The sequence below is a fragment of the Rhipicephalus microplus genome, chromosome 1 (genome assembly GCF_043290135.1).
Source record: "Rhipicephalus microplus isolate Deutch F79 chromosome 1, USDA_Rmic, whole genome shotgun sequence".
Classification (NCBI taxonomy): domain Eukaryota; kingdom Metazoa; phylum Arthropoda; class Arachnida; order Ixodida; family Ixodidae; genus Rhipicephalus; species Rhipicephalus microplus.
This window is the reverse complement of record NC_134700.1, coordinates 11,533,998-11,554,385: the sequence shown is the minus strand read 5'-3', so window position 1 is coordinate 11,554,385 and position 20,388 is coordinate 11,533,998. Positions and strand designations below refer to the sequence as shown.

The 20,388-nt window shown below is 49.3% G+C and overlaps 1 protein-coding gene across 3 annotated transcripts in view; it reads left to right on the top strand.

Moving 5' to 3' along the window:
• Bap60 (Brahma-associated protein 60) overlaps nucleotides 1-20,388 on the top strand; it is a 215,740-nt gene that overhangs the window by 60,448 nt on the left and 134,904 nt on the right. For all 3 annotated transcript variants that reach the window (XM_037429363.2, XM_037429362.2, XM_037429364.2), the window contains exon 6: nucleotides 15,830-16,174. In XM_037429363.2, coding sequence (XP_037285260.1) covers nucleotides 15,830-16,174 — 345 coding nt within the window. The remainder of the gene's footprint in view (nucleotides 1-15,829; nucleotides 16,175-20,388) is intronic.

Here is a 20,388-nt window from a genome sequence, read left to right as displayed (position 1 = left end):
AGTATGTCCAAATAAAAGAAAGGCGGCCAAATAAAAGAAATTTCAGCCAAATAAAAGAAAGAAAGGCGAATAGCCCGCCGTCTCGTGCCGCGACATATTGTAGGCGAATGTTACAAAAGACAACGGTGCATCCCAATCTTGGTGGTCGGCAGACATGTACGTTGCCAGCATGTCAGTAACGGTTTGGTTCATCCGCTCCATCAAGCCATTTGTCTGTGAATGGTAGGTTGTGGTTAGCTTATGTTTGGTCGAGCAAGACATTAAAATATCACTGATGACCCGAGATAGAAACTGCCTTCCATGGTCCGTCAGACGCTGCCGCAGTGCTTTGTGCTGAAGGATGACATTGTGGAGCAAGAAGTCTGCTACGTCGGCCTCACAGCTGGTGAAAAGTGCGCGATGCGAACCTTGTGGCATAGTCCGTGGCAACGGCAATCCATCGATTTCCTGAGACAGACCTAGGGAACGGACCAAGCAAGTCGAAGTCGACATGATGAAACAGTCCGTATAGAACGTTGAGTGATTGAAGACAGCCGGCAGGTGGGAGTATTGACTTCTTCCGGCGCTGACAAAGATAGCACGAGGTCACGTACTGTCCAATACATTCCTGGCCAGTAGAACCGACGGCGTGCACGATCGTAGGTGCGGGAAACGCCGAGGTACCCCGCCATTGGCATGTCGTAAAGCTGGGCCAGAACAGTCAAACGAAGGTGTACCGGAATCACAAGCAAGAAGTCAGGACCATCGGTATCAGACTACGACATTGCTAGGTGCCGTCGCATAACACGGAAAGACGAAGGGTATGAATCGGTAGCTGTAGAGTTGAGGCGGTCGATAATGTTGCGAAGAGTCGGGTCATGTCGTTGCTCAGCAGAAATGTTGAACAGGTCAGTTATAGCAAGCACAAACGGAATGGTATCGTTCGCCGAAGAGTCTGGTGGGTCGACGGGATAACTGGACAGACAGTCAGCGTCTTGATGCAAGCGGCCAGACTTGTAGACAAAAGTGAACGTGTACTCTTGAAGTCGTAGTGCCCTACGACCAAGCCGACTAGCCGGATCCTTGAGTGGAGGCAGCCAACACAAGATGTGGTGATTTCTTACCACGGTAAAGGGTCTGCCGTAAAGATAGTGACGAAATTTCCCGTCAGCCCTAACAAGAGCAAGGGGCTGTTTCTCAATTATAGAATAGTTCCGCTCAGCTGCGTAGAGGAGGTGGCTGGCGTAAGCAATGACGCAGTCGTGACCTTGTTGATTTTGGCCAAGGACGGCACCGATACCATGACCACTGGCATTGGTGCGTACTTCGGTAGGCGTAGAGTCTTCGAAATGGGCCGACACAGGGGGCGACGTGAGTCGGTCGACGAGATGGGAAAAAGCCGACGCTTTGTCGGCTCCACAAGAGAAAGGGATGTCTTATTTCACAAGACATGTGAGGGGCTGCGCAATGACTGCGAAATCGTTAACAAAGCGGCGAAAATACCAGCACAGGCCGAAAAACGAGCGAACGTCCTTGGAAGAACGTGGAATAGGGAAATTGGTGATAGTGCGTCCTTTTGTGGAATCAGGTCGTATACTGGCAGCGTCAACTACATGGCTGAGCACGGTGATTTCTCGGCAGCCAAAGCGGCATTTTGAAGAGTTGAGTTGAAGACCAGCGGTGCGAAAGACTTGCAAAATAGCCGACAAGCGTTGCAGGTGACTGGTGAAAGTCGGGGAAAAAACGACATTGTCCAGGTAGCAGAGGCATATGGACCACTTGAACCACCGCGCGCCATGAAGGGAATCAAGGGCGTCGTGTACAAAAGAGTGGCTACTTGGGCTGGTTGGTATTGTATATTGAAAGAAATTTACTTTTCTTAGTGTGCAGGGAACGTTTGAGAAAGAAGATGTGATAGGACTTAGTGAGATAGGACTCAGTGAGATAGGACTTAGCGCACACTTACAATCAATTTTATTGCACAGATGGTGGGAATATATATACAGTCAAGAGGGTGAGGAGATCACACACAGAAGAAAAGACAAATGATAGCGCATGCACGAGACCACCTTATTCCAATCTTTAATTGTCAACTTAACTGAAAAGATACTCGTATTCCTTATCTAACAGATTTACGGACGGGACACTGTCACGCTCTGTTCTTGCTTTACGAATAAAAAAAGCCTCATATATTTCCCGTGCCCTCTGGTGCTTATATCTTGCCATTACTTGGCATTCATCAAACTTGGGGGTGCACCCTCAATTCGCACAGTGACTTGGCAAGTGGCTGCCCACTGATCTGCGCATCAGATTTGCGTGCTCCCTAAGGCGATCGTTCAGACAGCGCCCCATCTCACCGATGCAGCATCGACCACGTGATAAATAAATCAGATATGCAACACCGATAATACATTCTACAAACATCTTTGCTTGCTTCTTATTGCACCCGACATGTAAGATCCTTCGCTGTTAACTCTTTTACAAAGAGAGCTCAGCTTATTTTTCGCCGTGAAGACAACCTTGACCCCAGTTTTTTCCACGATTCTTTTTAAGCAGTGGAAAACTTTGTGCACATGAAAAATGGCAGACACCTTTGGTTTTGGCTCGTCCTGAGATGCGTGCCATGCATTCTTGCCTTGCTTTAATACATTCAGAAGTGATTCTGCTATGCGCAAAAGCAAGTGATCAGGAAAGCCTGCCTTTTTAATTCTGTTAAGGGGGGATATGGGAATCGTTTGTAACTTTTTTGTTTCTTGGCCTAGGTTCATGAAATTTGGTATACACGCTAAAGATCATATTAAAGAGATGAATGTGAATATTCATAAAGATATCTTTACTAGTTCTCACTTTATAAAAAATTCTTAAGTTTGTCGCTCATGGAGAGTCTGGCACAGCAAGGAAACTTGCTTAAGTGCTGGAACAACTTTTAATGTATGTGTACATATTGCTTGTAGCCAAAGACAGTGCCAGGTTTTTTTTTTAATGCCCTAACAATATTCTGCTGAACATTATTTGCATATGCATGTGCTTCATCAAGTCCTGCCTTTCAGTAATTGTAAAATTGAAAAAAAATGGAAGCCTAAACTAATATTTGAAGACTGCCTTCGGTTATGGCAAAGTCTATGATTTACAATAAAACAAACAGAATGAAAATCGGTCTGGTCTTAGTCGCGCAATGCTTTCCATGAGCAAGGTGGTTGGCAAAAAAAAAAACATCACAGAAAATGGCTTTTAAAGTTTTGCAAATGTTGCACCTTTATTAAATTACCCCAGGGCTATATATAGTCTTTGGCATCACGGCGAAGAGGCATCTTCTTGGACCTCTGTCCTTCACTTTTACACGCTTTTTTGAGATGCAGGCAGTCTTCTTCTTGAGCCCTCTGGAGGGCCATGGAACCAGGACGCATACCCAATGTAACATACGTTTCCGAGGACATATGCACGCATCCTGAATTATATTTCATTACTGCCTGGTTTACCGCTGTCTCTACAGCAAAAAGGGAGGCATGTTGGTCCTTGGATAGTAGAGACCAAATCACAGAATGCAAGCTCTCAGCTGCATTCTCTGTCGTCCCTCCACCACTCAAGCAACTTTGTGTCTGCAAAGCGTCCATCACTGGCAACAGCGCTTTGGCAACTCTGCTGGAAAGCTTGTACTTGTGGGCCGGTTGTGCATGTCCTTGTGCCTCTGCAACTCTGTGTATACGCCAGCTCGTAGGACCAGAGAGTATAGCTCATGGTGAGGACCGTGTGAAGAGTGTCGCGAACGCTCGATGCTTGCACCTCCACCGCTCCCGCTGATATATAGCGAGTCTCCAAGCGCGCCTGAATGGTGCGATGTTCGTTTGACGACGCGTAAATTTCCGAACCACTGGCACCTGATGAATCAAGTTTCCGGTCAAAGCACGTCGACGCGCGGGGAACGCTCCCTGATAAGAGCCGCGCTTCCACAGGCTTTGCCGGCGACGGCGACCTTTGATCCCAACGACTGTCGGCGATTTCATCTTGGCGCTCGGTCGACGGCGTTCAGCAACTTGAAGCGAGCACACACGATGAATCATCGTTCCCGTCGAAGCTTGTCGACGGACGAAGATCGCTCGTAGATAACGGGCGCACTTTTGCAGACTTTGACGGCGACCTTTCATCGGAACGGTAGTTGACGATTTCATGTCGGCTACGCGAGCGAGCGCCTGCACGTCAGGGGTTGTTGTACTCGGGGAAGTATCGGATGCGTCCTTCGTTGACCGTGTTTCATGACGATCACCAGAGGACGCGTTATCGATGTTGTCACAGTGCGATTAGATTCACCGCTGGGTTCTTGTGGGTGACGCCGTGCAAGGCAACTTGGCATGTCATTCATGTGTCCCGTTGATTTCAGAAGAGTCGTTGGATATTCCGTTGCTCCCGCTAACCGCCGCCTTTTTTTCGCTGTAGGAGGCTTCCGCATTTGTTTTCCAAAAGCGTGAGTCGTCGAAAACTTCTTTTTGAACGAGTGAGATACCATAACGGCGTGCATGCAAAATGCCAAAAAACGTGCACGAAACGTTGTTTTCGATGCAGACGACCGCGGTGGCTCCTCCTCTATTGTTGTGACAGCACCCAATGGGGAGCCTCCTTGCAGCGTGCCAGCCAATCGGAGGCCCAGTTTCATAAAACGGCCCGCAAGTTGTCCGTATAATCATGTGCTTTTTTCATGCTTTTTGCGCGTTTCTTCTTTGCCGATGACGTTTGGAATGCGTGAAAGCGGGAAGGCGAAGCATCGACGTTTCAAAAGATACCAAGATGGCGGCGATTGGTGGCGCGAGAGATGAACACTTGCTTTGTGAACATCGGTGTTTTTGTGTGATTTTGAGCCTCTTTCTCGCCGATCGCGCTGACAAACTTATTTTTTTCGGGCATTTGGGGATAATTTTCAGCCAAATCGGTTCGGTGCGGCATAGAATAGGCACTGCAGATGCCGAAATGAATGATTACCAAAAATCTATTTTTTTTTCGCGATTTTCGCGATCTGATCCCCGTGTCCCCCCTTAACCTGTTTGCTGACAAGACCTTGACAATGATGCCATCATACATACTTTGGCAATTCCTCGCTTAACAAGCTTGGAGTGCACTGAACTAAAGGGTAACAGGGCTTTCTTGGAGCGGGGAGCATATTGCCAGCACACGTGTTCCGCAGAAAGATAAGAGAGAAAATTAACTTTTATTATTAACAAATACACACTGAGCCTTCCTTGGGTGGGGCCCTCAGTCCAGGGCTTCATTGCCTTGCACGACCCTGCGAGCCCACTGGACCAGCTGCTGCTGTTCCTACCGGCGTACCGTATTTACTCGATTCTACCACGCCCTTGATTGTAACGTGCACCCGGTTTCCACGACGAAAAAAAAAGTAGGACATCGATTGCAACACGCACCCATTTTTCTCGTTGGCCCGCACGATCACACTACTCGGGAAAACGACTCCTTTCAAGAGCATCTTCTGTTGAAATATAATGTACGGGGGAAGCTTGTGCCTATCTGACGTGCAACGGAGCATTGCCATCACTCTAGTTTTACCGTTGCCTGATGTCAGCACGCGAACTTGCTTCGCTCCCTTCTTCTTGACGGTTGTGGTGCCAGGCATGTTGAAGTAAAGAGGCGTCTGATCGGCATTCCCGATTTGCCCAAGCAGGTAGCCGTTGTTGTGCCGCAAGTTTAGGACGAACCTCTAAAAACTGTGAAGCTTTTCATCATACTTTTTCGGAAACTTTTCGCATGTGCCCGTTCGCCTTTGGAGGGAAAAGCCCTTCCTCTTCATAAAGTTAGTTAGCCTGCACCTGCTTGGTTTAAACTGGCTCCGCATTAGCCCTTTTTCTAAGGCTAACTGCATAGCCTGCACTTGGAGCAGTTGTGTCGTCGCGGGCCGCTGTGCCGCTCACTGCTCAATCACATACTTGCCAAGCAGCTCTTCAGTTTGCGGAAACCGACCCTGCTGTGGTCCAATGAAGCCTTTACCTGAATCATTGCTGTCGACAATCTTATGCTTTTGTTTCCGCCAGTCCCACACGCACGTTTTGGGAATTCCGATTGACCGAGATGCAGCCCGATTTCCGTCCGTTTTGGCACACGCGATGACTTTTCTTTTAAAAGCGGCATCGTGGTGCACTCGTCCAGTTTTTCGAGTCGGCCCTTCCATGCCGTCGATGCTAATGCACTACAAGATGACGAACTCCTCAGCACACATACGAAATGCCGCACAGGGGAAACACATAGGCAGAAATGGCATACGCGCCATGCCGACGCACGTAGGGGGCGGCCATTTTGGAAATGCCGATGGCAATAGAATGACCGTATTCATTTTTTTCGTACTCGATTCTAACGCGCATGCGATTTATGAACTCGCTTAACCGGAAAAAAATGTGCGCATTAGATTCCAGTAATTACGGTAAGCTGAGCAGTGCAGACTCCCAAGAGGAAGGGGTGGGGTTGGGAACGGAAAGAATGCCCTGTGGGGCAGAGCATTCCCACCTGGAGTGATACACTGTCGGTACGGATCCACAGAAGGGGCAGTAGGAGGGGTAGAAAGTCGAATGAAAGCGATTTAGCATATAAAGGCAAGGAAATGAATTGGTCTGTAGTTGCAGCCAAGCGACAGCATCTGCTCGGTTAAGTGAAGGATGACGGGGAGGATACGTATAACGGCTCTGTCGGTAGTACTCCAGCGTAGCGTTGTAGTCTAGTGGTTCTGTCGATGCATCCTCTCGATTGGACAGATCTTCCGATGGAGCCCGGCTGGTCAGCTCTCGGGCAACCGCATGAACGCGTTCATTACCATGGAGAGAGCCGTGTCCAGGAGTCCAGACGATACGCACAGTACGTAATGTGGACGGTGATTCAGGAGAGAGGATATTGTGTGTATGTGCAGCCACAAGTCCTTGAGCGAAAGCACGGCAAGCAGCTTGTGAATCTGTTACAATAGTGACAGTGGAGTCATGTGACAGTGTCGTAGCGTGAATAATTGTCAGAGCGAGAGCTCCCTCCTCTGCCAGACCCTTGTCGGTAGTGCGAAGTGTGGCAGACGCCACAAGGGCGTCTGTGTCGTCTATCATGGCTAAACACATGGCTGATTTCTCTGGGTAGCGTGCCGCATCCGTGTAAAGGACTTGCAAGTCTGTGGTACCATCATCAAACACGCATGTCATAGCTTGAACTCGGGCACGTCGTCGACCGGCGTGGCGGGAGGGATTCATATTGCGTAGAATCGGAGGCACATTGATAAGTGCGCGGACAGTAGAAGCTAGTTTATGTCGCGGTACTTGTGTGGGTTTTGTGGGGAATCGGGTAGCCAAGACGAGACAGGATGGGGCAGCCATGACGGGTCTGCCTGAACCGTTGGAGCTGACTGTTGTGCTGGGCCTCGATGAGTTCGGTTACGGTGTTATGCACTCCTAGTTGAAGGAGGCGTTGTGTAGATGCGTGTGGAGGCAAGCCGAGAGCCGCCTTCACAGCTGTCCGTAGAAGGATGTCCATCTTTTTTATTTGAGCTAGCGTGAGATTTTGAAAGGGAAGATGATAGGTGAGCTGACTAACTATGAGTGCTTGTACTAAGCGGAGGACATCTTTCTCACGAAGGCCTCTTCTGCGATTGGTGATGCGTTGGATCATGTGTGTAATTTGAGATATCTGCTGAGCCAGAAGGTGTGTAGCGTGCGAGGCCTTGTTGTCGGACTGAAGGTAGAGGCCTAAAATGCGAATTCGTGGTACCAGAGGGATAGGACGGCCATCAAGAAGCAGCGAAATGTCAGGAGAATCAGCGGTTTTGCGGAGCTGCGTGTATACCGACTTATCCACTGAGCACGTAAGGCTGCCGGCAGCAGCGTAGTCTTGTACCACAGACGCAACTTCCTGTAGGGCGTCCTGAATGGTTCTGTCTGATCCTTTGGTTGCCCAAATTTTAATGTCATCTGCATAGATGACATGCTGGATGTTGGGAACCTGTTGTAATAGGGAAGGGAGTTTAGCCATAGCCACGTTGAACAAAGTGGGCGAGAGAACCGAGCCCGGTAGTGTTCCTCTGCCTGCGAGACGAATGACGTCCGACCGGAGGTCTCCAATCTTAATAGTGGCTGTGCGATCAGACAGAAAGGACCTGACGTAATTGTAGATACGTGAGCCACACTGAGATGAAGCGAGATTGCCAAGAATAAGGTCATGGGAGACGTTGTCAAAAGCACCTTTCAGATCCAGGGCCAGAATAGCTCGGACCTGGTTTGAAGTGGGGCTATCCAACACGTCCTCCTTAAGCTGTAATAATACGTCCTGTGTAGAGATACCAGGATGGTAGCCGAATAGTGCATCAGGAAAATAGTGTTTGTCTTCGAGAAATGGTTGTAGTCGAAGGAGGACAACGCGTTCAAAGAGTTTAGCTACACATGAAGTTAAGAATACGTATAGGGTGAAGATTCTGGAGGGATAGGGGCTTGCCAGGCTTTGGCAGGCTTTGGAATAAGTATGATTTCTGCGTTTCGCCACACCTGTGGTAGCATGCCGTTGTTCCAATGTTCGTTGTAAAAAGCGGTTAAACATTTCATGGACTGGTTATCTAAATTATGCAGGAATGTGTACGTAATCCCGTCTGTCCCGGGTGCTGTGTTGTGCTTAATGCTTTGCAAAACTACCCTAACCTCTGCTTCTGTAATGTCCTCATCTAGAGGCGTATCGTGTACGTGTGGATAATCACGGTAGGCAGGACGGGGGCCCGTGGATACATAGTGTTGCTTTAAGGTGTGCAGCAGAATGGTATCGTCGAGCCCTGATTTGTGGAGAATGGTGCGGATTGCGTTAGCGGTGTGTGATTTTGTCTGCGTGGGATTTAAGAGCGCACGAAGTATACGCCACGTTCAAGGTGTACTTAGTGAGCTGTTGAGTCGATTGCAGAAGTTATGCCAATTGTTGCTAGTGAGGATGTTCGCATAGCCATGTGCCTCAGCAGCTAGTTGGGCGATTCGGAGACAAAGTTTTCGGTTATGTTTCTGCTGCCGCCACCGCCGTGTCAAGCCTCTGTGGGCATCCGAGAGATGCAGCAGATGCAAATCCACATCCGGCGTTTGTTGTCTCAGCGATGAGTTTGGTAGCTATTTGAAAATCGGACTGAAGTTGTAATATCCAAGCCTCTAGGGAGGGAGAGTCCTGATGGGTAGTTGTACGATTATGCCTAAATGCGTCCCAATTTGTTAGTTTTATGATGTGCTCTGGGGCACGCGTGGCCGCTACTTGGAGCTCTGTAGTTAGTATATGGTGATAACTGCCTAGATTCACCATGAGGTTGCACCAGGAATGGTGACTAATCCCCTTGACTATTGTTAGGTCGTGGCATGTGTCCCTGCTGACACTATTACCTAGGCAAGTGGGTTGATCAGGTTCCGTCAGCAGGGTCATGCGATGAATCGCGAGAACCTGTGCGAGTCGTCGGCCTTTAGGCGTTTCTGTTGCGTAGCCCCAAGCCGGAGGGGGGACATTGAAATCTCCTACAATAACTATGTGTTTACCCAACTTGCATAGTTGTGCAAATAGATGACCGAATTCATTGTTCCGGCGTTAGGTGCACTGTAAACGTTAAGCTCATACAGTCTGCTACTGGAACCAGAGCATGGGACTAATTTGAGAAGTACGGGCGAGATGGAGGTGCTTTGAAGGGTGTGTTTTACGACAGTGACATGCTTAGAAACTAATGTAGCTGCGCGATGCGGTGTATTGTTCGTTACGTCCGTGTATGTGGTGTGACCCGGAAGCGTAGGGGTACATTGTACTTCTTGTAACGCTATGACATCGGGAGTAATCCGCTGCGTCTCAATGAATTGCATTAGAGCTCCGCATTTCCTTAGATACCCCCTGCGATTCCACTGCCATACATGTAGGAGTTGAGGGGTGTCACGCGTTGACTTACGGCTTCTTGCCATGATCATGCAATAGCGGGGCCTCGATAGTACACGGAGGCATTTCAGACTGTGCTAAATCTTGGTGGAGGGTGATGGGAAGCGGGACTGCAGCAGCTGCGGCTGTTGGGACGGTTTTTCAGGACGGTGATAGGGAACGAGAAGGGCGTATGCAAGGATGCAGTCGCTGTGCTTCACGTGTCAGAGACGTCGTGCGTTTTGGTGCAGATGGCGCAATATGAAGTTGGCCAAGTGCAGCCGATATCTGCATTTTAACATTCGTTACAATCTGCTGGACAGCAGGTTGCAGGGCCTGCTGGATCAATTGTTGGAGTGGAGCTGTTAGTTCAGCCATACTGCTATCCTTCATTTTCTGCATTTCTACCTGCATCATAGCTGCGAATTCGTTCCTTAAAGAAGTAGCCATTTCGTCCAACGCTTCTCGTGCAATAGTCGGATTGCGCCGTAGTTGTCGACATGTCAGGGTGAAGCTGAGTGTCCACTGACATGGGTTGTGATGTTTTTGCTGCGTTGATGTTTGTGTGAGGGGGTGGGACTGATGTGGAAAGGGAGGGAGAGGAGGGAACTGCAGTGCCCAGCTTTACCCTTTGTGCTTTCTTGTGGGAACCGTTTTGCTGGCCATGATAATGCATTGTCCCGTTCGTGTGCCAGCTTTGAGATCACTGCTGGCCAGTGAAACCGCTCCGCGATGACGAGTTTTCTCTCTTGGGCCCCGATTTATCGCTGGAACGGTTCCTTCACCTGGCTGTATTCCCGGATGCACTGCTCTGCCGTCTGGGGCTGGGGGATGGTGACTGGGCCTTCCTGGTGGGAGTAGCTGACAGGGGTGGTTTGCATCGGTTGACTGGTGGCAAAAACCACTTTGGGCATGGTTTGGCAGCCATCAGGTGGTCGCCACCGCAAAGCATGCAAGAATGGCTGCACTCGTGGTTGTTAGGTGATAGTGAATCCCCGCACACTCGATATTTCTGTGTGTCAGGAGGCTGTGGGTGCACATCTTCATGGTGTCCTGTTTTGTTGCACTTTCTACAGTGGTGAGTAGTCCGTTTGTAGAGGTAGCACCGAAAAGCCTGTCCGTACGCATTGACGAAGAAAGGGACCCGCTTGCCACGAAATGTGAGTACCATCGCTCTGGAGTCGCCGAGGCGTCTGAACGTAAGGACCTCGTAGCCCGGTACTTCAACTTCTGCCCGGAAGTTGTCTGGTGTGACTTTATGGCCTATTCCGTTGACCACACCTTTGCACGAATTATCAGGCGCAATACCATAAGAGGTGATGTCGTAGGTTGCTGCATGCACTGTAATTTTGGTGATTTGTCCAACTGCAGTGGCGATGTGTTCAGATGAGGTGCTTATTGTTAGCACATTTTGGTTTTCGTCAACACAAAGCTTGATGTCAGGCTTCTCACTGCGTATATTTGCTGCACGAGCTAGGCTAACTTTGCTCAGATTTAATCCATCATTGGGACGGATTGCTAGCTTGTAGTCCTTGGCAGCGAGCGGTGGGAGTCTTGGTAGATGCGTCTTAGGCCGACTCTGGCGTAGAGTGGGCTCAGATGGCGTGCTGGGCAGCTGTTGAGTCGGTACGGTATGGGGTTGCAGCTGTCGGCGTTTGTTCGCTTTCTCTGTAATAGTGATCCATGGATGTGCGTTGGGCTCATTTCTAGCCTGCGTATCGGCGTCTTGGCTGGTCTGCGTATCCATCATGTGGTCCATGGAGCGAGAGAGCAATGAGTGCTTCTCATCGGCTGGGACGCTCGCCATGCACTGTAGAGCGGGGCGGCGTTCTGTCCAAGCCACGTTCTCGGCTTGTTAGGGTTAGCGAGGCGGACCTCGCTTAAAAATATTGAAAGCGTTAAGACATTTAAAAGCGCACTCACAGATTGAAGTCCGGTATAGGCTTGACAGTGGTGATGCTAGGAACAAGCCCCCTTAATTGTAACAGGTCGCCAGAAAGAAATTCTTCTTGAAAATGGACCTGAGCCGGAGCCGATGTGATTCGCGTCCGTAGGACTTGTTCGCCCTGACACGTACGCGGCAGAAACATAAGCTCTAGGTCTAAAAAAATATAAGTTTGTTATTCTCAGGAAACTCCGTCGTCAGCTGCAGATCAGTCATGCTCTCAGTAAAAATGCTAAAAATCTCGTTGGCGTGCTGCCTTGTATCAACCTGTTCTACAATATAAAAGACTAAAAAATCATCAGCGTAGCGAAATACCTTGATGGTATGTGTCTCAGCAAGCCTCGCTTTTATGCGTTAGTCATAACATTAGGAGTCTCGGGAAGACATACGCGAGTTGTTCCGACAGAAATAGACCCCCCTCCCCCCCGCCTCTGCCCTTCTTTTTTGCTCTGTGTATTCAGTTCTTTTTTTCTTCCATTGTGGAAATCTCCCGTATTCAAAATCCTTGAACTTGGCAGGCATGCATCAGTTGAATGCTGTAACCTTGGGAAAGAGTACTTTGAGTGAGTATGCCCTATGCAATGGCTATTAAGTGCATTATTCCGTCAAGACTGAGATTGATAGCTATGGGGCAGGACCCTCCGTAGTGACAAGCATGCTTGTTGTTTTAATGTTATGCTTACTAAAATGATGTTACGGGGAATAAAGTATACACAATGAATATACTGGCGAGCAAATGTGTACAACGCTGCTGCAGTCCGAGCACGTTCCCCCACAGCACTTTGTCGTCGTCATCCTCAGGCATCTACTTAGCCCGTGACATTACCCGCCGGTGGCAGATGCACCGTCCCGGTGCGATCAATTCTCGGGGCGTGAGTAGTATGCTTTAAGCCCTGAGACGTGCACTATATCGGTCGGGACTGAAGCTGGTACTGACGTGGTATGGAGTGGAGCTGTCTCATAGGTCGCGTTGGTGACCTTGCGTATGACGCGGTAGGGGCCAACGTAACGATACATCAGTTTTTCGCAGAGACCAACACATCGCGATTGTAACCACAGCAAGACGAGCGACCCCGGCGAGTACTGTATGTCGCGGTGCTGGCGATCGTAAGCACTCTTTTGGTTAAGCTGCAAGGCACATAACCGGTCCCGGGCGACTTGGCGGGCGATGTCAGCTCGGGCCAGGTCATCAAGAGCATAAGCAGTCGATGAGGGGGCGTCAGATTGGAGCATGGTGTCCCTGGGCAAAGGCGGGTCATAACCAAACAGTCGGTAAAAAGGTGACAATCCAGCTGTATCGTGACATGAACTGTTGTATGCGAAGGTAACGAAAGGTAAGTGGATGTCCCAATCTTTGTGATCCTTGGAGATGTACATCGCTAACATATTCGTCAGGGTACGGTTGAGGCGTTCCGTGAGGCCGTTGGTTTGTGGGTGGTACGCTGTAGTGAACTTGTGGTGGGTAGAGCAGGATCGCAGGAGCTCGTCAACTACTTTAGATAGAAAACAGCGGCCGCGGTCGGTGATCAACTGACGAGCACCATGACGCAGAATGATGTCATGAAGAAAGAAATCGGCTACACCGCGTTGCGTAGTCGGTAGCAATAGCAATCCACTTATTACCAGTGGCCGACACGGGAAAAGGTCCTAGAAGATCGAGGCCGACTCGGAAAAATGGCTCATCTGGTACTTTAATGGGCTGGAGGGTACCAGCAGGTCCCAGAGCAGGTGTCTTGCGGCGCTGGCAGAGGTCGCATGCCGCAACGTACTGTTGCACAGAACGGTAGAGGCCAGGCCAAAAGAATCGGCGGCGAACGCGGTCATACGTGCGTGGCACCCCTAGGTGTCCAGCGGAGGGGGCATCATGGACCTGGTCCAAAACGTCTGAGCGAAGATGCACAGGAACAACGAGTAAAAGCTCAGCACCATCTGGGCGGGCGTTGTAGCGGGGCAAGATGTCGTTGTGAAAAAGGAACAGTTGTAAGGAGTGGCCAGGGTGGGGGGAGTGCAGACCATTGATAATAGCACACAAAGAGGGGTCGCGGCATTGTTCAGCAGCTATGTCGGTGAAGTCCGTGATTGAAAGAACAAGGACCTCTTGTCCATCTTTCATCGTGTCAGGGGGATCGACTGGGTAACGGGACAAGCAGTCGGCATCCTTGTGAAGATGTCCGGATTTATAGGATACAGAAAAAGTGTACTCTTGTAAGCGCGCAGCGCCCAGCGACCAAGTCGTCCCGTAGGGTCCTTGAGTGAGGAGAGCTAGCAAAGTGCATGGTGGTCCGTAATAACTGAGAATGGTCGGCCATAAAGGTACGGTCGGATTTTCACAATTGCCCAGACGAGAGCTAAGCACTCGCGTTCTGTGATCGAATAATTTTGTTCCGAGCGCGACAACAGTCGGCTTGCGTACGCGACGACGCGGTGCATTCCTTGTTGCCGCTGCGCCAGCACTGCGCCTATGCCGTGGCCACTGGCGTCAGTACGAAGCTCCGTGGCAGCAGATGGGTCGAAGTGTGCTAGAAGTGGTGGATTGGTGAGAATGTCAACGAGCGACGAGAAAGCGTTTGCTTGCTGTTGGCCCCAGGTGAATGTGACATCCGTTTTGAGAAGGCAGGTTAGAGGACGGGCTACTTCAGCAAACTTCTCGACAAAACGACGAAAATTGGAGCACAGTCCCAGAAAACTTTGGACGTCCTTGGCTGAGCGGGGTGTAGGGAAGTCGCGAACTGCTCGGACTTTCGCAGGGTCTGGTTGAACGCCCGCAGCGTCAACAAGATGGCCGAGTACGCACATTTGGCGTTGCCCAAAGCGACATTTGGACGAGTTAAGTTGCAAGTTGGCACGTCGGAAAACATCAAGCACTGTGGACAGACGGGTAAGATGGTCGTCGAAAGTAGTCGAAAGAACATTAACGTCGTCAAGATAGCAGAGGCAGATGGTCCACTTCATGCCTCGGAGAGAGTTTATCATGCGCTCAAAAGTGGCGGGGGCATTGCATAATCCAAAAGGCATCATCTTGAACTGATAGTCCATCAGGAGTCACGAAGGCCGTCTTCTCTCTGTCTTTGTCGTCCACAGCGATCTGCCAGTAGCCTGAGCGAAGGTCTATGGAAGAGAAATATTTGGCACCGTGTAAGCAATCGAGTGCATCATCTATGTGCGGTAGGGGATAGACATCTTTCTTGGTAATATGGTTGAGATGGCGGTAATCAACACAGAATCTCCAACTATTGTCCTTCTTTTTAACAAGTACAACGGGTGAGGACTAGGAACTAGATGAGGGTTCGATTATGCCCTTATGAAGCATTTTATCGACTTCTCGCTGTATAATAGCACGCTCCGGGGCTGGCACACGGTAGGGCCGTCAACGAATGGGTCGAGCGTCACCTGTGTCGATGCGATGGGTTATCAAATTACGGTCCAATTTTACGGTCGCCGAAGTCAAAGATCTTCCGATAAGAAGCAAGCACACGGCAGAGAGCAGAGACTTGTTCAGAGGTGAGCTTGTCAGATAGTATTGGCTTGAAAAGGTCGGAACAGGAACGTGACGAGAGTGACGTTGATGAAAAATCGGGTGGTGAATCGGTGGTTAGGGCAGAAACTGTGTGGTCAACCAGTGGTGTCAGATGCGCAAGTGACATGCCGCAAGGAATAACTTGCGCTGAGAAGCCAAAATTGAGGACGGGAAATGAAGTTAGGTTGTCCTTAACAGTAACCACCGTGTTGGGGAGTGCAACATTACGTGTCATGGCCACGTCAGAAATTGGGGCAGCAACCTAATCACTATCGGGTACTCTACTTAGCCCGTGACAATATATTCAATTTGCTAAAACGTGATTATCCTGGTTGAATCGGCATTCTCTATTTGTGTGGTGTGCTTGGATGAGGAGTGTACATCCAAGTTCAACTTGCTCTTTCGTACTGGTTTAACGTGTTCCATAATTGGAAATTTGGATGCTGCGAAGCTGTGGACATTGAAGGTGCTTGCAAATGAGTTTCTTTGTGGGTGTGCAGCAAAAGCGCAAGTTGCGCATCTTCATCTCGAACACATTCTACCCGGGCAAGCTGTGTGGTGTGGAGCTGGAGGAGGAAGGTGGCACCGTGCCCTCGTGGGAGTTGCGGGTCGAGGGCCGGCTGCTCGAGGAGCAGCCCAAGGGCGAGTCGAGGAGTGCCAAACGCAAGTTCTCCTCCTTTTTCAAGAGCCTGGTCATCGAGCTGGACAAAGAGCTGTACGGGCCGGATAACCACCTGGTCGAGTGGCACCGCACACCCACCACCACCGAGACAGACGGCTTCCAGGTGAAGCGGCCGGGGGACAAGAACGTCCGTTGCACCATCCTGCTCCTGCTGGACTACCAGGTGAGGCTAAGCGGCTGTCATCAAAACGTGCCACATTGCAATAACTGAATTTCTTTGAGTACTTGTAGGAACCTGTAGGAAGGGTGCCTGAATGAGGAACATTCGTAATGTTTAATCAACCGTGGCAACACTGGGAGTGTCTGTTATTTTTTGTTGGACATGATTGTGAAATTGTTTGCTAACATCTCTATTAGTAGAGGCTGCGTCACTGTCGTATGCGTAGCTTCCGAACTACGAACAATACTTCCTTTTCTTTCACGATTCAGTACTGAACGGTCGAAGAATCTTGCTGTGCTGCCACATATTGATGAGAATGCGATATCGGAGCCCTGCGCCTTTCGAAATTCATCCAGACGGTGGCTGCATGATGCGTATTGCTTCACTAACTTGAACTTTTGTTGTCTGGTGGTGTGAGCTTCCGATCTGAGGTTGGCGTTCCAAAGAAATGTTCGTTCCAGAAGAGGTGCAACTCTCAAAGGTCTCAGATGAGCTTGCGCAGTAACATGTCTGCCTTGTATTTCCCACTGCATTTATATAACACGCGTCAGATATCGAAACCACGTGCGGTGTGTGCAACCTGTGCAGTGCTGTGCTGCATTTCTCAGCTCATTTCTTAAGCCACATGTATCTTTACACCTTTCACAGCACATTTCATAGCTTTTTTTTTTTTTGAATGAATAAGACATGGACCTACACAGGAGTGGTGCGCCTCGAACCAAACAAAAATACTGATTTCACGTTCCCACTGTATAGCAGAAGAGCGTCTTGATTACTGCTGTTTTAATACACACTGATTGTCTTATAATGCCTTGTGGCCTTAATACATGGCGCTGATTTAGTGTTGTCATACTGGTTTTCTTGAATGTTATACACGTGCATCACGGTGTAAGAATATTTAGGTGTTGACACTGACCGAGCGCCGCGGCGGAGAGTGCAGCCAGATCTTGTTCGCCCTTTTAGTACATGCGTTGTCCGCAGCGGCGCGGGGCGCTGCGAATAAGGGGCGGCAATCGCTTGCGAAGTGACATGCACTGCTACGGTGGTTACACGCCGTGCTTGCCTTTCCATGCCGTTAAAGCTGTTTTTCAGTGTTCTCTGCTGCAGTGTGCTCAACAAGGACTAGACGTTTATGTTTCAGCTGGGCGGCCGGCGCCGTGCATAGCCTTTTGTGTCGTGGTTTGGGACCAGCCGCAATGATCGTTATGCAAGCTCGCGTAGTGGAGCGGTCCGACGCATTGCGTGAATGTCGCGACCTGTGTGCTTGGTAGCTGTGATGTGTTTGTTGTTGCAGTGCACGGTGTTGAAGTGACACGCTTGCGAAATCTAGCCTGGCTCAGAGGTCGACTAGGACGCAGTAATGGGTAAGAAGTGCTTCGTACCCAACTGCAGATCGGGCTGTGTTGATCATGTGCCGCTTTTCAAAGCTCCATCGGAGCCTGCTCGCCTTGAACTTTAGCGCCGGGCCATACCTAGAGCAGATAGGATAATGCAACCGAGCAACTGCGTCTGTGCGAAGCATTTTCCTGAGCAGGAGATATCGAAATCATACTATGCTGAGTTCGATGGCCAGGTGCTTTTAAATGTACCCAAGAAGAGACCAGTGCTATCGGCGAATGCTGTATCTAGCATTTTTCCGGGATGCCTCAAATATCTAACAAAGTAGGCAACTTCAAGAAAGCCCCCTAGAAAGGAAAAAAAAAGAAAAAAAAAGGAAAAGGAATATGTTAGTAAAGTTGTATAATTTACCCCACCCTGTAATGTTCAGTGGGGAATTTTGTGGTTCACCAAGCTGCTTTACCAGGCAGACTTCAATTATTCTCAACTGACATCCGCCAATCCTAATGTACAGTCGCGTAAGTTTATGATATCTGCGCGGACATATCTGAGATAGACAACTACTCCGCAGCGCCGATATCAGCACAAATGACGAACTTGACAGGAAGAACATTTTCATCGACAATTTTCTTGCCGTGTAGCTATCAATGCACTGCCCTAGCCATGTAAACATCATAAAAGTAGCCTTGATTTCGTTTTGGACCGGGCAATCGCGCGTAGAGCGGTGGAGGGAGTATTTTTGATGCATTTGAAATACGAAATGTAGCTGAAGAGCCCCAGTAAGTCGGGCTAATATTGCCATATTCTCTACAGGGCGGGCATTACACTGCTCAGGCAACATTTCATGATACGCATAGGCTCTCTGCCAGAATTGGCGAGCATGCGGGTTTAGGTCATTTTATTTTAGGATGCGGTGAAGTAGCTTAGCTATGCTATGCTCTCGGGAGTCGTGCGCATGAACGAAAAGAGGGGGAGATAAGAAACGTTATTTAGTTGCCAAGTGGCGTTCCTAGCTGTCGACCAGAAGCTCCTGGGATCTTGCAGCGTTTTTGGACACCAAAATAATTTGCAATAAACTTATTTTCACGACAAACTTAGAAGGGTCGCCGGCCGCGTCCTCGCTGCTCTTCCGCGCACTACCGCACTTTCAGCAAGTAGAAATGGCAGTAACCGAAAATGATTTAATGTCGACAGCAGTTTCAATCGTGGTGTGCCTTGCTGCAATTAAAAAAAACTTAACTTACACAGCACAACATCGAACGATCCCGCAACATCTGCATTTCAGCAGCCGCAACGTTCCGACCAGAAAGGCCCCTGTGGCGCGGAGCAGTCTGCCGGCGTTCGAGCGAAGCGCATGGATTGCCGAACAAAATCTGGCTGCGCCGCCGTGCGCAGTGTCAACACCTAAATATTCCTACACCGTGGTGTGCATTCATTGACTTGTCTTTTTAAAATATTGTGCTCTTTGATTTCAAATGCCACAAAGACGTGCATTATTATGTGCTGCCAGCCTACAAGTACCCACAATCAGCAGAAGGATGAGTGCAATGAACTAGCGAACAAATAGCTCCATCTATAGTATGGCTCTGTAGGTGTGCATTCTGGACCGTGTTCGCAGCACATGCCGACCAAATGAAACAGTGGAAAAATATGTAAATACTATATTTACTTGCATAATAGGTGCACTTTTTCTTAAAAAATCGGGCTGCAAATTTGAGGTGGGCCAATTCACGCAGTAAATTTTCAGAAATTTTGTTTTCAAGTACAGGATAGACAGTTGATAACCAGGGGTGGAAGTGCTGCGCCAATTGCACCATTCTGCACCACACCACGCATAAATTGCTATTTCTGAGATAATTGTCGATTGGAAGTGCAATACTGCCAAACCTTGCCAGTTATTATTGTCGAACGAGCAACACTGAGCAAGCAGCCGCATCCATATCCAGTGTAGCTCAATCATGTTGTAATTTGGTTCATTCATAGTACTTGCTAGCGCTCGTCTCATCGCTGTTATCGCCGTGATTTCACGGGGAAAGTTGTGGCACCAACACGAGAACCGTCGGTTGTCTGGTTATACTGAGGCACTGAACCCCAGTGCACGTTAACAAGTACAAATGCGATTACAAGTACAAATGCGCCATCATCATCAATAAGCACAGTACCACTGCAGATGCTGTCCAAAGTGCGTAATACAGTAAGAGCTCGTTAACCCGGATTTCACGGGACTTGTGAAAATGTCCGAATTACCCGAATTCCGGAACGTCGAATGAACCATCAAAACAAAAGGAAAATGTATTGGCACAGACAAACCTTTATTTCATGAAAAAAACTGCGTCAACTTAGTCTGCCTTGTCATTGGAATAAGTGCTAGAACGATCTTCTTCAACCCTATGTGGTGGTGGTGTGTATGCTCACTGTCGCGAGAAGTGATGCAGAACTCCGCGAGGACAGCGAAAGCTTCGGCGGCCTCTTGCGCGGTGCTATGTAACGTCGGCTCATCTTGAATGGCATCATCAGAACAGTGGTTTTGATCCTCTTCAAGCACTTCTGATAATATGTCATCAGTCAGCGAACCAGCAATGGCTACACCATTATTAACGCACACAAGCACAGCCTGAAGATGAAATGATGGTTTCTATATCAAAGCGCCAACTCGCCCAACAGTCAACTCTTTTGATGTACCCGAGCTGTGCACGCTATGCGCGAAGTCACTACACAAAGAAATCAGCAGCGTAGGCGTCGCAGGCAGCTAGGATAGTGGCGGCTGCGAAAACTGTCCCGTGCAGCGGCAGCAGCGCATTTTGCAGACACTGGATGCACCGGCGGCCTAAGCGCTTCCGCCGGGTGGTGACTAGCGCCACCTAGCCACTTCCCCCCTC